Source organism: Drosophila subpulchrella, chromosome 3L, assembly GCF_014743375.2.
Source record: "Drosophila subpulchrella strain 33 F10 #4 breed RU33 chromosome 3L, RU_Dsub_v1.1 Primary Assembly, whole genome shotgun sequence".
Lineage (NCBI taxonomy): Eukaryota > Metazoa > Arthropoda > Insecta > Diptera > Drosophilidae > Drosophila > Drosophila subpulchrella.
In genome coordinates, this window is record NC_050612.1 from 15,291,822 (window position 1) to 15,309,763 (window position 17,942).

The 17,942-nt window shown below is 43.0% G+C and overlaps 2 protein-coding genes across 2 annotated transcripts in view; both read right to left on the reverse strand.

Annotated features, from left to right (window-relative positions):
- The window catches only part of LOC119555410 (glucose transporter type 1), an 83,274-nt gene extending 71,538 nt beyond the window's left edge, over positions 1-11,736 (reverse strand). Inside the window, exons 1-2 of the mRNA XM_037866768.1 lie at positions 11,587-11,736; positions 9,979-10,160 (exon numbers count right to left, since the gene is read on the reverse strand). The gene's annotated coding sequence lies outside the window, so the exon portion shown is untranslated. The remainder of the gene's footprint in view (positions 1-9,978; positions 10,161-11,586) is intronic.
- A 3,404-nt stretch (positions 11,737-15,140) lies between these two features.
- LOC119554331 (insulinoma-associated protein 1b) lies at positions 15,141-16,806 on the reverse strand. Its single transcript, XM_037865195.1, has one exon. It carries the CDS (start codon positions 16,651-16,653, stop codon positions 15,244-15,246), a length of 1,410 nt encoding a protein of 469 aa, XP_037721123.1. The 5' UTR covers positions 16,654-16,806; the 3' UTR covers positions 15,141-15,243.
- Positions 16,807-17,942: the final 1,136 nt, after the last annotated feature.

Genomic DNA, 17,942 nt, shown 5'->3' on the forward strand with positions numbered 1-17,942 from the left:
CAGTGATTTATGGAGCGGACTGCTAAGTGGTTTTCCAGATTAAACGCACTATAAAACTGTGTAAGCCATTTAATTAATAACTCAGTTGGGGAGATGGCAATATCCAAGCAAGTATTGTGTTGTGTTTGTACTATTATTGAGTAATACTTTAGTATAAAATCATATGGATAGGGGTATTTTAAGTATAAAAAGCATGATATGATATGATATAATCTATGATATTGATATGTAAAAGCAAAGTATGAATGAATTTTAATATTTAACCTGATCCATTTTAAATCAGTGTAAGAGATCCAAGAGCAAGTAATTTATAAGTCTCAAAGTCGACTTTTGTTTTATCACTCTGCAGATTGTTTGTTATATTTGCCATGCCATAAATGCCAGACACCTTGGCACCCCCGTTTGCCCCACTTTTCCACCGGGAAACACACTCCACGATGAAGCTGTTGGCCCGACACTTTGTTGCCTTCTCTGGAAGGGAAGGGTGGACCATCCCCGATTTCACCCTCGATACGTGCCTTCAATCTCGTTCAATCGCCAGTCATTGATCATCGGAGCCGAGGCGACGGATACTGATTTATGGAGCCGGCATTAAGCTCGAGTTTCCCATCGCCGCCTTGGGAACGGGCTCATAACTCATCTTCGTCTTAATTTTAATTTGCAAGTGATGGAGTGGCTGCCACTGCAGTCAACTCACCCGGCCTCTTGAACCCCAGCCCCCTGCCCATTCCCAGCCCATCCCCAGCCCCTCTAAGCTGCAGCTTCATTATCTTAATCTACTCCTTTTTCGAGGAGCCACAAAAGTTTGCCCAGCCCAAACAGAGGTTGCAAATTTGCGCCCAATTGCACTTTGGGTCCAGTTTAATCTGCGAAATTGCCAGCAATTTTCGCAAATTGCTTACATTACGTAAATGAAGAGGCGAAACGCAGCCGTATTGTCCTGTTCTGGTAGAGCTCTTCCTCATTGTTCCGTTTTCTATCGCGGCATGTCATCAAGGCGCTAGAATATTACGTATACGCAGCGGTGGCCCATGCCAAACTTATTGCCGGGAAACGGGGGCCCTGAATACTCTGGCAAATTGCAGTACACAGTACAATTAATTTATGACACTGTAGCATGATAATGCGCCAGAGTCACGTTTTGTCTCGCTGGCAATGTGCGAAATTTTAATTAAAATAAAATATTAAATCAATGCCAAATTACTGTTTTACTGTTTAGTTTCGGAGGTTCTGGTTGGGGGAATTGGGGGCAGGGAACTGGGATCGGGGACCTGGGAACTGGGAACCAAGAGCAGGGACACATAATTCATTTGGCACAGAAAGTCGCTTAATTACCAAACGCCGGCGCTGTCGACGTCGCATTAACCCATTAATTAAGGTGACGTCAAAGGCAGCACAGCGCCAAAAGGCGATAAAGGCGAGCGAAATGCGAAATGTGAAATGCGAAAGGCGAAGCCTTCGAATGGAAGAAATTGGAAAGGAGAAAGGAGATGCTTTCTCCGACGCCAGCCGCATATTTATGGCCTCTTTCTTTTCCGAGACTGCAGCCGGAGACGCAGCATATGGGGCACAGCAAGCGATTCGATATGATCTCTAAATCAACCGAGAACACTTGCCCGGAATAGGGGCATTCACACTAAAGAAAGTCTTAAGCTATCTGAATTTTGAAAACCCTTACATTAGGCGCGTTTCTATATCGTGGAACTACTTAGAATTTATCCAAAAAACATTTTTTATTTTTAGAAGAACTTATAAGTAATCCACTGACCATTTCCATAAGTAAGTTCTCAATAACATTGAATAATATTAATGAAGTACAATAAAATAACTTCAAGTAAACTTAGTTTTGCCAGGCAATCATTGCCTACTTTTTCCTTAATTAATGTAATTAACAAGTATAAAAAGGAAAATGAATTAATTTACAAGAAATTCATGTTACTAAAAATAATGATGAATAAACTTACTGATATAATATAAATATTTAATAGTAAATTTAAAATTATACAAAACATTGCGAACTGTTTTGATCAATTTTATATAGGTATTAATCAAATAATATAAAACACATATTTATTTTAGAAAAGTATACTTTAAAATGACTATGATGCTTGAATAAATCAGAATAAAATATGAGGCCTTCTCAAAATGAACTCACTAAATATTTTTGATGGCAAAAACAATCTGATTCGTTGCATTTAATGTGGCGACCATTGGAAAACCAAAACGCCGCTGCATAGTGCAATCGGAGCCCACTTAGTGAACCACATCTGTGCCGTTTCACTTCCCGTCCACTGCATTATTAACTGCTTTGTTAGTTGGCTGCCATTAAGGCCAAAAATGGGATGTCAGCGGACAAAGTTTTGTGACCACTTAATGGGCTGCGCCCCCGCAAATCCCCCCTCCCCCTCTCGACACCCGCTTCGATGACCAGTCAGCGTTCAATGCCAAATAATTCGAAATTAGTTTTAGCCTTGCGCTTTCAAAATTAAACCAACTAAAAAATCAATGCGGCGGAGGACAGTGGCAATCGCATTTTTCAGTTCAGTTGGGCTTGCATTTCGGGTTTGGGTCTCACCAGTTGGCCATTTTGCGAATTTTGTCCCACTTTGCCCACTTTGGTCGCCTTCTCATGGCGTTTGGCGTGTGTCAGGCCAAACTGGCAGTTCAATAATGAATAATAACGGGGCCGAGTTAAAAACTTCTGCCCCTCGATTTCAGTTTTCAGTTTCCAGTTTTTCAGTTTTCCAGTTGCCCGCTGTGCTGTCACAACAACAAACAACAGCGGCGAATGGCAAAAAAAACTTTGGCAATATATTTGCAACGCATTACGTGGCATGTCAAGCATTTTATCGCGCGTATTTTTCAATTTTGCTGGGAACTGGAGCCATGGGTGGAGGGGGGTGCAGCCATAGGGGGTCTGCCAATGACAACGGCAGGATGCAAGGATGCAAGGATGCAAGGATGCAGGGATGCAGCGAAGGAAGCAGGATGCTGGCAATATGCTAGCTGCAAAAATTAAAAGGGGACAAAAAGCAAAGCAGTATAAACACTGGATAGTTGACGCCGCTTTCTGTGGCACCTCCACCTTCCTTGCTTCATGTCTACCCACTCCCCTTGTGCACACCCACATTTCTCAGCCATACACAGGGAAAAATTATGATTACTTTGATATTCACTCTTTGGCATTGCATAACAAGAAAAACAACAACCTCGCAGTCTGGCTACCTACTTCCACAAACAATGATTAAGCTAATATCATAACATACATTTTACCAATTAAAATGCAATATATAGTCTTTACTTTTGTGATTAAATTTTTGGTAAAAAGACAATAAAGAACTCAGACATTTTTTCTCCCGTGCACTCGTTTTTTCTAATGGCCACCGAGGGTGCCTGGTCATATATTTCTTGGTCGCCGCAAAGATAAGAGGACGCCCTGCAAGTCAAGTGCTCCTCCGTGGCCGGCGAATGCAACCTTGCCGAAAAAACAGAACGAAATATGGAAAAAACTCCGAGCACCGAGGGCAGGGGTCAGGGGCTGAGGAGGGGGAGGGGGATACCGGGGGCCAGAAAACACCCATTGAAACACATTTCCGATGGACGCCTCATATCCGGTGGTGTGTGAGCGCCGAGCACAAACAGGAAACACATTATAGCAGCTGGTAGACAGACTTATGTGTGGCACTGTTTGAGAAATTGTTACACACGCTGCTTGCTGTCGGTGACACAATCCTTGTTGTTATTCTTGTTGTTGCTGCCAGGACTCAGAATTGAGGATTGTTGCTTGTTTTGCTTGCTCTCCCGCCAGTTGTTATTGCACTGTTTTTTACTAGAATTTTTTACATTTTTGGGCAAATAAGTAAGCAGTGAGCAATGTGAGTTATGCCAAAAGGACCGCACCAACACACAGATAAACGAGGCAGCATGTGTAGGTGTGTGAGTGTGTGTATGTGTTGCATAATGGCCGCCAGGACTCATCTATCAAAATGCGCGACTGGCGAAGTGCAAAAAGTGTTGCATACTTTGCAGCGCAACGAGCTTGAGCCTGAAAAAGTGCCGTGTCCCTTCGAACCCAAAACCCAAAAAAAAGAAGAAAACAGGGGGTTTGCCACATTGAAACCTTTTGACAATTCGAGATGATGGCAGACAAAAACATCGCCAGCAACCGCAAAAAAGTGTTGACTGCCCACTGAGGAACTGGTAATTCGCAGGGATAACACGACCAACAGGATTCTGACAGCAGTTAGGACACATCGAACGGGGTCAACTCGGCTTAATTACTTTAAGGCCATTAGAAGGCCATTATTGAAGTATTTTATGCTCACAAACAGCCTGAGGTCGTTTTCATAATTGCATTGCATCATAAGATTACGATGACAGGGGAACATGGTTTTAACTGCATTTCGGAAAAATAATTTAAATAGTCTCTAAAGAAATATATTACAGCCTGGGGAATTTCTTAATAATTTGTATTTTTTAAGTATGTTATTTTGCCGATAGTTACCAATCCTTAGGTATTTCTCTATTATTTCTACCAAAAACATTGATTAAATGGTTAATATTCTGATTGCCGATTCGCAATGCTATAATTTCGGCCTAGTACTAGACACATAAATAATATTTATTCAATTTATTGATATTTATAAATCAATTGCTATCAATTTTGATACGAAAATATTTACTCTTTATGGGTATGTTCTCTGCAAAGAGAAAATAAAAATGCGGCTTGAAGAATGCTAAATTTAGCACAGGCAGGCAAAGAAAACGGCCCCCGGTAAATTGCTCATTTATTTGCAGCTGTCAATATCAATAACAAATGGCTGTTCTGCCTCGAACAAACACACATGGACTGGGCATGGATATGGGGAAAACCGACACACTTACTAATTTCGGGACCGGAAAACAGGCCACTATCAACGGGCATTTGCCTTTTCCGAGGCACTCGCTCTTGCTGGTAACTTTAGCCTTTGGCCGCACTTGACAGGAGCAGTAATAAAATAAATGAGCCGCCATTCTTTTAAATTGAGTTTAATAAACGTCACACTTCATCGACAAGAGGACTAAGGATCCCGGTCCCGAAACACAATCTTCAACCCAACAACACGCTTGACTGACCTATGAGAAAGGAGGCTGCCCAAATGAGCTATGAAAACGCCGGGACAACATGCATATTTTTCTCCATTTTTTTTTTCTATTTTCTGGCACAAAGACCGCACACCCATACACATACTTATTTATTATTCCCCAAGCGTTTGACCAACAACTAACCCCGAACAAAAAAAGTATATAGAAGGAACTTTTGGGCCAAGTAGAGGACGAGCCGCATTCAAATGCCGTCTAATTTAGTTGCCTGCTGCATTGTGCGGTCCTTCCCCTACCTATACCATACCACTATATAGCATAGTATAGGGCATAACCATATCTATATCTGGCCAAAAAGTAGCCCGACTTTATGACCTCAGAGTTGTGCAACAGCATCGCGCGAATCGCTTACATGAGATTGTAATTACGATAAGCGACCCGGCCAGGAGCTTCGAGATGTTTTTGCCCATAAACAGCCAAATGAGCCAAATAAATGTTATTTATAAAATCCAGGCAAATATAGGGGGAATTGGGGAGAACTATGGCCCGACTATCTGATACCCAGTATTTTCTGTAGAAAGTTTTTAAGAGCCAGGTTTTAAAAATAAAACTATAGAAGATTACGAATCCTAAAGTATGGTATAGTACTTGTATATTATTACAATAGTTTCTAGTTTCAATAGTTTCTATATTATTCCTTTAATTTGTTTTGCCTTTTTTTTGTTAACAAATAGTTGGTATTTCATATGCTATTTGACATCTACTATATTTTGAGTATGGGAAAACCTTTTTGATAGTATTCTTTAAGTAATGTTCTTATTCAAACGAATATACAATCCCATATAACTTCCAAATTGCCGGGTATAAGAATGGGAAAGGGCCCAAAGAAGTGCTGAGCCCGCCAATCGTTCGACTTTTGTGTGCAAGCCAATTGCGATTTATGTTTATATTTATATTTATTTTTATATAAAATTCATGCGATATCAAATCATGCTCGCATATAGGTAACTAAATATGCCGCACACAGACACACGAAGGCTCACACCGACAGACAGTCACACAGATACAGATACAGACACACACCCAGACAGATGGCGACCATTCAGGCATTCGACTTTTGGTTTTGGCTTACAGCTTTTGTGCCACGGCGTTATGTAAACATTCAGGGCATCGGATCGCTTGCCAGCAATGAGCAGGCATGCCATGCATAGATTTATGTACATATATATATGTCTATATAAAATGAAAGGGGCAGGGGGCGTGGCACGTTGGCGGAGGGGGCGGGACAGGCGCCATTTGCCGCGTTTAAACGATTGAGATATATTTATTAAGCGCCCGGTCGCTGGGACTCACTAAAGAAGGCTTGTTTATGGCCAAAAGCGAATCTCGCCAGCTAAAAAGGGGTAGATCTCAGGGTGGAGAAAGTGGAGAAGGGAGAAACGCACCTTGTTCAAAACACATAAATAAGGAGACAATTTAAACGGATTCGAGAAGCAAGCATGGCTTATTTATTTATGGTCAAGAAGGAGAAGGTTACGCTTTTTACAAAAATATCTGCACTACGAACATTATTACCCAACAGCTTTTATTGAAAAAACTTAGCAAGTTATCTTTCTATGTAATAAAAAAAGGTTTAGTTTATATAATACCTAGTCCATATAAACTTTTAGAAAGGTCCCTTTAATTATGTGTAAAATAAATTATTGGATTTCAAAAACATTTTTAGTTTTCTAGCCATCTCTGTGGCCTGTAATATTTTGAGTAGCCCTACGCTTGTACCTTTGATTGGTGGCTAATTAAAATGGCAAATCGAAGCCGAGGCCGAGTAAATGTTGACACGGAGCAGTCACAATGGAGAGTCCTGTTGGCGATGTCGATGTTTTGGGGTCGCATAAAGCGCCATTAATAGAGCGTGAATTTTAGCGCAAACATACACAGTCTCTCAAATTCACATACGCATCCAAATACACACCCACACACTCTGGGGACGTTGTGTGTGCGCATTTATAGCCCGCAATGTTTTGCCAATCAAAACCCCAAAGTCATTTCATTATTGGCTTTGCGTAATCGACGTCAAAGCGTCCCCGACCAAAAGTCAACAGCGGAGAAAAGGAGCCCCGATCCAATCCAAACCAATCCGCGGTGGATATCCAAGGGGTTGGGGATCCCTGCAGCCTGTATATGGAGCCTCGGAATCTCGGAACCTCGGAACGTGCATGCAGTCAAGCGAATTGGAGGCAAATATTTTTACTTTGACACGGCGACCCAAAGGAAGGGATTCGGAACGGGTCCTGCTCCTGCTCCTGCTGCTGCCCCTTATCCTCGTCCCCATCCGCGACTTTATTGTCAAAAAGTGTAAATGACACAGTTCGTTAAACGCGACATCGAGACGCTAGATACAAAGATATATAGATAGATGGCCTGCGACAGATGGGGAATTTTTCGGCACGGATCCGTGGATTATGCACACTGGGGCGTGGCCGAAAAAGGATTGCAGGCAGCCATTAATGGGGGCCATTTGCCCATATAAGTCGGTGCCCACAGCCTCCGACGGATTTCGTCAAGAATGTATGACAAATATTTTATGCGCCCATCATAAAGGAACCGCAAAAGGGGCTCGGAAAAGGGGCTCCGAAAGCGGATAACTGCAGCCAAGTGGAGGGCAGGGGATGGCGAGTATCTCGCAGATAGCCAGATACAAATCGCAGGACCCGAAAGAACACATACAACCAAATAAAGCAGAAGGCTGAGTAAGGGCAGGAGCATAAAAGCCAACAGCGAAGGCACTAAATAACAACAAAAGGGAGAAATACACAGAGAGGAAGTCTTTGTAAAATTAGACATTATATAATAGGTTAAGATAAAGTACAAAAAATGTAATCCTTAATAAAATGATATACCTTTTGGGATTTCATGTTGATAAACTATGATTTGGATAATGATAAATGATTAGATAATGATAATGATTTGATTAAAAAAATAATATAAATAATGGATAATATCATAGGCAATCTTTAAATATATTGTAATTTTAGAGAAAGAAAAGAAAGATTACTTTTTAAATTGTAGATTAATCACCTCTGTTTAAATGATTATCAATTTCGATACACTAATGATTTCTCGCAGTGCGGAAAATAAAGCTTTGAAGTTGCTGGGAAAACCCCGAAAAAGGAGAGTGCGGAAAATAAGAAAAATAAGAGCGCCAGATAGCGGCAGGAGCGAAAGGAAAGGCGAAAGGTGCAAATAATGCCAGGCCCCAAAAAGTGTGCTACACATGTTGACATTGCCCGTGCGTGTGTGCGAGTGTGTGCGTAAGCCGTGCCCGTGTGTGTGTTTGCGATTTGCTTTATGTGTGTGTTGACGTGAGAATTTGCACGTCCTTTGTTATGCACGCGTGTAAATGTTTCGCCGGATTCAGATTCAGATTCGCATCCAGATTCTGATTCCATTTTCGAAACCGAAAGAATGAATTGAAAAACTAAACAAACTTGGGAAAGAGCAAATGTTTTATTTGCCTGCCGCACACAAACAAACAGGCAAGCACACACGCACGCACACATGCGAAGATGTCAGGGAGATACCCACAAATGCACTGCGATTTCTGCTCCAAATTCGTTTCGATGGCAAAGGGTTTCCCCGTTTTCCCCGGTTTTTCCTCCTTCTTCCCTGTGTGCACACAAACTTTGCGGCCTCCTTTAGTTGTTATAATATAACGAAAAAATATATATGTACCACATAAACAGGGCTCGGCGAGTGTGTGTTTGAGGTCGAGTTGATTGCTTAAGTAAACGCAAAAACGCTTCTTGGCCAACTTGATTCGCTGAAGTTTGCTGGCCGGGAAATTGCTCGCTGGCTTTTCTTCTACGTTCGGGTCAATTTTTCGGACGCCCAGTGATTTTTGCTTATTTTTATTAATAGACTTTGTTGTAAAATGCCAAACAATATTTTCCGACGGCCGACGGAAGTGTGTGTGCACTTCAAATTATGCTACATGCTGAAAGAACCCTTTTTGCAGGACCAGCGGCTGTTTATAAAGGATAAACTTGCTGGCAAGGATGCCGATCCCGATGCCGATGCCTAATCCGCAAATGGATATTTTGGCAGGGAGAAATGGGACTTGGACTGGGACTGGCCCTGGGAAGTTCACAACTTTTTATTCCCGCTGATTGCTGATTGAAAACCGAAGGGAGACCCGAATTCGGGTTTATTTTTGGTCCGGAGTGGTGGTCCTGGGAAGTGAGTAATTAATTCTTGTGTTTGGCTTTCGGTGGGCGGTCAAAATGAGGTCTATATTTCTTCTATATGGGCTTTCATTAAAAAACTCGAGGTCCTCTCGCTTTACATTTTGAATAAGTGATTAAAAGCCCTAAAAAATGCATACGGACAGCTCGTTAATTGGACTTGCCATTCTTTATAGGATTGATAAATTTAAGCAATATTTTATTTTTGAAAAATCTTTGTATAAAGAAGTCTACGAGGTCTGTCGAAACATCTTATAGTTTTATTGGAAAGATGGTAAGCTAGGAAAATGTTTATATATGATAACATTTAAAATGGATTCCTATTGAAAACTTATATAAACCACCCTTGTAATATTTGTAATTTCCAAAGGTGATATACTGAAAACATTGAACAAGTCAAAAACGCTTTTTAAAACCTTACTACGGTCTCGATAATTACATATATTTAAAATCGCATCATCTTAGGTTGATCCAATACCATTTTATGAGTGAGTAAACATGACAATCAGAGATAGTTCTTAAGCTTTTGAAGCCTGGTTGACTAAAAATTCCCCTGCACTTCAGCTGCAAGGCGGAAAATGCCAGCTATTTTGCCAGCTTGGCTTTCCCCGCAGCTTTCCCAATCTTAATATAAACAGACAGTCGGTTGACTCACCTTTTTCCCAGGCAGCGGAGACTCCTTTTCCTTCTCGCTTTTCGCTCGCTCAATTCGGCAGCCAATTGGGCACACACATCAATCAAGTACTTCAACAAGTTTTTCTCTATTTTGTTTGGTCTCTGGCTTGGTTTAGTTTGGATTAGTTGGGTTTAGTTTGGTTTAGTTGAGTTTAGAGCGAACTGCAGTTGGCATAGTTATTGCAAAGGCATTTATTGATATTATTGCGGCCCATTCACGCGAACACTCTGCCAGCCAATTAATGGGTTAACTTTCGAGCTGGAATTAGCACGGGAATTGCAAAGGAATCCTCAAGGCAGACAGGACAGCCAAAGGATAAAGGATGTGGGGCAGCGGAGGGCGGCACATGTGGCAAGTTCTCTCTGGCTGAGTGAGCATTTAAGGCCGAGGGACAGACGAATGTCAGAAGGTTATGGGTGTTAATGTCGCTTTTATTTAAAACGGATATTGGGCAAAGAACAAAGGCGGGCCTTTCCGAGTAATAAAAAATAAATTAAATGGAAAATGAAAATCGAAATGGCAATGGAAATGCACGGGGAGTTCCTGCGGAAAGGCGAAAAGAGAGAGCGAAGGCGCGAATGTGTCACGGATTTCATTGCTCATTGAATACGCATTCATTTCCACAAAGGAAAAAGGAAAAAGGAGCACAGGACCTGCCAGCCATTCAGGCAGCCGCCTCAATCGAGTCACTCAGTCTGCGTACGTAAGCAGCGAAGGACATTCACACAGATACAAGAGAGCCACACACACACAGGCGCGCATACAGCGACACAGACAAACCAATACAGTGAAAGCCCAAAGAGTAAGCCACAGAGCCCGCAGAGAAAATCAAAACTACGCGCACACACTGGCCAAATTTTGTGTTCTGACAAATTTCGCTGTGTATGTGCGCATTTTGTTGTAATTTGCCATTTTGGCAATTGCAATCCTTCGCATTTTATTGAATTTTACAAGCACAAAGGAGCCACACGCACACACGCTCAAAAGCAGGCCACACACTCAAACAATAACAACACTTTTTGTCATAATATTTTCATATTCATTATCCTGGCTGCTTTTCGACATTCATTTTCCATGTTTTTTGCGGCAAAATGTTTGTAGCTTTGCTTGGTTATTTTATTTAATTTTTTAAGTAAAGTTAGTTATATATTTTTGTAAAGAAAAGCGGAATTTTCATACGCGTTCGAGTGGAGCACACTTAAATCGCAGGATTCGCTGCTGCTTGCGGAACCGCCCTAAAACAGTCGGGAGAAAACTGAAAATGAAAATTGCTGAAAAATTCACCCAAGGCAAGCAGCAGTGGCAGCGGGAAAACGGACAAAAGCTTTTCCGCGCTCCCCAAAAGAAAGTACCAGTATTTTTCCGAGAGTGAAAAAGAGAGAGAGAGCGGGGAAAGCTCAATCAATAAGTAGAGCTGCTCTCGAATGGCAGGACATCCCCATCCAGAAACACCCACCCACCCAGTCACCACCCCCTGGGGCCATAGCACATGCTGGGATTTCGAACGAAAGGTTTTCTTTTCTCTGTGTGGCTTTCCCATTTTCCCAGCAATCTAGCACCTCTTCTCGGCTCGAAAATCACACTCACTATTAGTCGGAAAAACCCCGTTAGCGCGGACCGTAAACCGCAATTGTAAACCGTTCACGGACGGAGAATCTGTGGAAGACTTTTCCTCCACCTTGCACTGGGGCTCTCGGGTTCTCGGCTCTGGGTTTTCCGGAATTGCGATCCACACGTCTGACTGCCAGAATGGCCACAACATGAATGTCAGGTGTGCGATTCCGGCTGAGTTTCCTTCGCAGGACTCGCCGTCCTTCTCTACGTAGGCGTCTCTCCGCCGGAGAAAATGTCCCGATAACCGTTATTTGTTGGGGCTGCCCACTTGGCGCAGGGTTGCATTCCGACAGCTGCCAGGAGCTGCGAAATCGCAGAGTTGCATGCGAGCGCTTTTGGGAGCTTTCAGGGCTTTATACGCACTTTGAATCTTTTTAAATATATTGCATTCCCCTATCACTTATCCGACTTCTCGAATAAGTCAACAACTTAAGTGAAAAAAATAGAGAAAAAAAAACTATTTAAAAAATTTTTTATATCACGATTTGCGCTCTACATTTTCTATAAAAAGTATTGCAGAAAGTAAAAAACTAATTTACTTGGACATTCCTTGGCGCTGTTACTTTTTTTATGCAATTAGCATAGTCTTTTGAATTTTTCTTGATGAGTTATTTAAATTTTAAATTTATGTGTAAATGTTAAATATCACAATCCTATTCAGAAGATCGGAAATAATTACCCAGCATGTTATGACTACCTCCATAATCGCAATTTGCATGTTAAATAACCCCTTGGGCAGGCAATTCATAGAGGGCTGCCGATGATGATGGTAATCAAATGGATTACTCGAGTGGCCGGCACTTCAAATCTGCCAATCGGGCTCATCAATCTGTCAACTCCTTGGAGGAGTGGCATTAGAACACATGGCCACTTTGGCGAACAAAGGACCTGCATAAGGTGCTCTCAAACGGATTGTCGAACAGCCTCTCAAGGTGCAAATTAGCAGAGCTGCAGGATAATAACCCAAGGATCTCGAAAGGTATTGAGATCCCTTAGGCAGCTGCCTGCGACCCGCAGAAACGGAAACTTGTTGGACGTGCAGCCACCTTATGCGGGCACCACTGTACAGGAATGCCCCGTGCCAAGGTGCCAAATGCAACTTGGCCCCGTATCGGTTTTTGAGATCATTTTATTAGTATTTTATGCTTTTTGTTTGCTCTGTGTTTTGGACACAGATGTTGGTGACTTACGGGCTGCTGCATCACTCCCTTAAAAACCACCAACGATAGAGGGTAGTTTTCGGCGGCATGATTTTACACAATTTTCGGATGTGCGAGGGAAGGACATTCACATCTCCTTAAATGCTATATGGCTCTTTTGACGCTTTAAATTGATTCACACCGCGCACGCAACTGCCACCCCCGCACCCTTCGATTTTTGTTTTATCCTGCTGCACCCTCGCATCCTAGGAATATCCTAGTACATCCCGGCATATCCTGTTCGCCTTTTTTCCGTGCTGTCATGCATTTGTATTTGATTAAACATTTTTTACGCGTTTCCGCTGAGGGCAGGGCATCATTAGTTTGCCCCGTTTAGGGTTTCACTCTGGTCCAGGAGACTGGGTTCAAACTTTGAAAACACCCCGGGATTCCACCCCCATCATCATCAAGTTTCCTTGCCCTTATACCAGTTACTAGTGCCCAAATGCATCTGTCCGATTCCGAAAGTCCACTTCCACTTCCGCTTCTCCAAATGTGTGTTTTGGTATTTGTTTTAGTCGGTCCTATGGATCGATGGACCATGTCAATGGCCCTTAATGGCATTTCATTAACCAACTGCAGCGCTATTTGGCGGCATGACTATGAGGAATCACCCAAGAAACACTCATCATTATTGTTTACCACTTACGGGACTTGCAACCACCACATAGATGATATATGAGCACCTCGCCATTATAAAACAATCATTGGGGGTTTGTTTTCCCTGACAACCCAAAGAACAAGAAGTTTCCATTTTCAGTTTTTCGTTTTTATTCAAGAGTTTTCATAATTTACAATTTTTATGGGCTTTCCAAAGGTTTCGTTTTGTATAAAAATATTAGATATAAGTTTTCAGTTTAGACTCCTTAAAATGTACAATTTGTTGTATAAAAATATTTGCTGTGTATATTACGTATAAAAATATTTGGTTCAAAAATCTGTCCTCTTTTAGCTTATTGTTAATGCACAATTGAGCACAACGATTCTTTTGTATACTTTAAGCTTAGTATTTAGTATCACAAGATCTCAACCGATATGGTTACATATATGATATAGCTTACAGTTAGTTAATTCCTAGATTGAGCGAAAGTTTCCCTTTTCGTTGTACTCTGCGGTTACAACCAATTTACATTTACAGATGCTAAGGAACAATAGCGCTGTGATATTGTCCCGATTTCGGGGGATTGCTTATATCTTATTGCTTTAAGTACACAACCGCCGGATTTCGAAGCCTGGGGCCCTTATAGCTAGGTTGTACTGTTCAATACTTTGACTGGTAGTGAGACGCTGGTCCAATGTCCGTTTCTATTCTACTAAACTGAGAACTTAGATGTTTCCCTGGTATCTTAGCTGGCTAAAAATGACTAGAGCTCACACTCGACTTTGATTCACCAAAACACTGGGTCTGGATTTTCGTTTAAACTAGGATTTGGTTTTGCTTTTTGGTTTTGTTTGGGTGCGAACTTAAAAACTACTACTGCACAATTTTGCCTGAATTTTGGTTTCGGTGTATAACCTGAATATGACTAAAGCTGTATCCGAAATTGAAGAATGATATATGCTATATATACGTTTGTACAAACTTAGTAAGATCGAAATGAAGCTGGCTTATAGAAATTATTTACCTAAAGTGACTAGAAGGAATGCAAGAACCTATGACTAGAATGACACGAAAGAATGTTGGGTTGGAAAAGTGGAAAAAGGGTTGGAATTTAGCAGGGAGATGATATGCGATAAAGTAGAACTGGATATAGCATTTTTAACGGGAAAGATGAGTATGAGAATGAGTCTTGGATAATGAATTTTAGACAGTGTGAAGATGGGAAGTTATGAGATAATTGGAGAATAGGAAAGTGGAGGATGATGATGTTAGGCGTGATGAATGGCATATGAAAGATGATATAGGGGTATTGGAGAAGTGTGCGATTTGGAATATAGTTAGTATCAGATGATTTTTAAAGACTGTTATAAAAGAGTCTTTGTTAAATGGGATGATAAATGATTAGATGAATGAGTTGATATTAAATATATTTTTCTTTGACTTTCTTTAGTTCATTGCACTCCCAAAAAATCCTAAACTAGCTATAACTAAAGACTAGATATCGAGATCGTACTGAAGCTGACTAGTGCCAAAATGCTTTGGTTTCACTGACTAGAACTAAGGGGCGTATGGAATGTGGACCGAAGTACGGATACAAATTAGAGCCTGACTAGAATTGAACTCATTTTGCGAACGAAACTAAATCGGTATAAGAACTAAACTAACTAAGCTAACTAAGAATACGAAGAGGAAACTGAGATTTCCGTTGAATAAAACTAGTTCTTTGGTCTGGTTCAGCTGCATTGAGTTGAAGGGCCTTCAACGACTGTAGTAACTAAACTTAACATTAAAATTAACTGTAAGGTTTAAACTTAAATCTCACTCGACATTTCAGTGGGCCATGGTGGTGTGCTGGATGACGGAGGCGCAGTTCCTCAAGTTGGTCAGAGCCGCGGCAGCAATGGACTCCTCCTCCGTGAGGCCATGCTCCACGATTTGCAGGCGGCCATAGCCCGCGGATGAGGCGGATGAGCTGGAGTCCGAGAGGTAGTCGTTGTCGTAGTCGTAGTTGCTCCTGGTGTTGGCCCCCACCACGTAGACACCCTCGTCGGAATGGGAGCTGCTGGCGGAGGAGGAGGAGGTGGACGATCCCGCCTGGTTGAAGTGGAAACTGCCCGTTATGGTGGCTGTGGCCTTAACCTCCACTTGCTTCTCCACCGGCTTCTCCTTCTTCTGGTGCGTCAGCTGGTGTTTCCTCAGGTAGGCTGCCCTCTTGAACTTCTTGCCGCACTCCTGGCAATCGAAGGCTAGCTCCTCCACTGGCTTCTGCGCCAACTCCGCCGGCTTCTCCACCTGATTGATGGTGTTGCGGTTCTCCTTCTTGGCCGCCTCCTTCCTGGGCTTGTGCCACCTACGGTGGGAGGCCAGGTTGGCGGGACAATTGAACTGCTTACCGCACTCGGGACACCTGTACTCCAACAGGACGATGCAGGCGCACCTGTGCCGGGCCAGACCGAAGGCATCCTCGAACTTGATCTTGCACAGGCGGCACACGTAGTCCCCAATCACGTTCTTAATGGCCGCCAGCTCCGCCTTGGTCTCCTCTGTGATCTCGACTATGTTGTACTTGGGGTCTATGTCGCCGTTGCTGTACTGCATGGAGCCATCGGTAATGTCCTCCAGGGGTCGTATAATGGTGCCCGAGACGGGGGAGCTGGTCTCCTCGTCGAACTTCAGCTTGCGGGTGGCCTTGTTGCGGGAGGGTTTTCCCGAGGAGGTGGAGGCCTTGCTGGTCCTGGGCGCCGAATCCACTGGTTTGATGGGTTTCGCCGGAGTGGCTTCTTTGGCTTCGACAGGCAGCTCCTCCTTTTTGTGGATTTTAGCAGGATGTTCTAGGGGCTCTTCGCCATCACAGCTCATCGCCCGGCTCATTTTCCGCTTGCCCGCCGGACTTTGTGGCGGCGTGGGGGGTTTCTCCTCCGGCTGGGGCACTGCAACTGGAACTGGAACCTCCACCTCTGCGGGATCACCACCTGCGGCATTTTCGCTGTACACCTCCGCAAATGTGGCCGCCATGGGCACATCGCCGTGGGGCAGCGGCGAGGGCAGCTTCAGCGTTAGGTCCAGCGGTATTTCGCACCTGGTTTTCAGGTTCAGGTAGCGACTGCGGTACTTGGGGGGCAGCGAGGCCACCGTGGTCAGGAGCCCCAGTCCGTGGGGCATCCCCTTGTGCTGCAGCTGGATGCCGATGCTGTGCGGATGGCTGAGCTTCTCGGTGGCTGTCTGTTGCAACTGGGCCATGGCATCGATGGGATTCAACGGGGCTTTGAATGGGGCTTAAACTGGGTGCTAACTGGGTGGCAAACTTAAAACTTGAACTTGAAGTGGACAAAACGAAAACGTAGCAGAACGTAGCAGAACGAACGGGAACTAAGCAAACTTAACAACAAACTGATAACGCTGATCCTTGCGGACTGGGACTCTTTATCGAAGACCTCCAGTCGGCTCGACGTTTGTGCTGCGAATGACGTTCGGTGGCCTCCGGGGCGGCTATTTATGTGTGCCACAGGCCAAAGGAAAGCGAAAACGAAACCCAACCGAAAACGAAACTCGAAATCATTGTTTGTGCCGCCGGCGTCCTGGAAATTCAGTTTCAACCCCCTTTTTCCAAAGTCGTTGTCCTTTTTCGACGCCAGCAGAGCCGCAAAAGCCGGAATCTTTTGTTAGCAATCACACACACATTAGTCACCCTTTTTTCCAAGCCAAGCACACACACTCGCACAGAGTGAAAGTCCTACGCACACACACACTCTGACATTTTGCAGCCAGGACAATGCACTCGAAGAAAAATCAATGTGCGACAGCTGTTTTGTGTTTTGGGGATCCCTGAATTGCCACGCACCAAAATCAGCAAAAACAGCACCTTCCTTGGCAAAAATATGTTTGTATAAATGGTTTTCGTCGAAAATCGGAGCTGCTCATTGTCCTTATATTTGGCCAAACAGCTGACAGCCATGAAGTCGTTAATTGAGCGTGTAACCATAAGGTCAGCGGCGAAGAATCCTCAATGGCTCGGGATCTGAAGGCAGGATACCTTCTCGAAAGGTGAATGGTTTTATTGTTGCCATTTGGTACAAAACAGCTGTTGGCAATCGGATGCAAGATGGTTAAGTAAACAATGTAACAAGTTAGAACTCGCTAGGATGTATTTTCAACCATTATGTTGTGCAAATCTGTGGCTAAAAAGTAGATCACTTAAAGGTATTTCTAAGAATGGGAAATATTTGATATCAAATTAGTTTACCAATATCCAAATCTAAATAAAATATATATTAAAATTTTAAATGTTTTGTCCCTATTTATTTACACTTGAATCTTTTGTTAGTTTTCTCTGTGTATTTAAGATAAAGCTCCCATTAAAACTGCATTAAACAAACATTTCTCGTTGTGTATTTTGCGGCACTGCATTTATCAGCCTCAGACGACTAAGCTCGTCAAGTTCGCTTTTGGTGGGGTAGGTAGCAGACTAACAGACTAACAGACTAGCGACTGGCAGACACAACTTGGGTTCGAACTTCGAACTTCACCAC

What these genes read in the sequence shown, in the direction of transcription:
- LOC119554331 (XM_037865195.1), bottom strand. Translation starts at nt 16,653, where the DNA reads ATGGCCCAGTTGCAACAGACAGCCACCGAGAAGCTCAGCCATCCGCAC.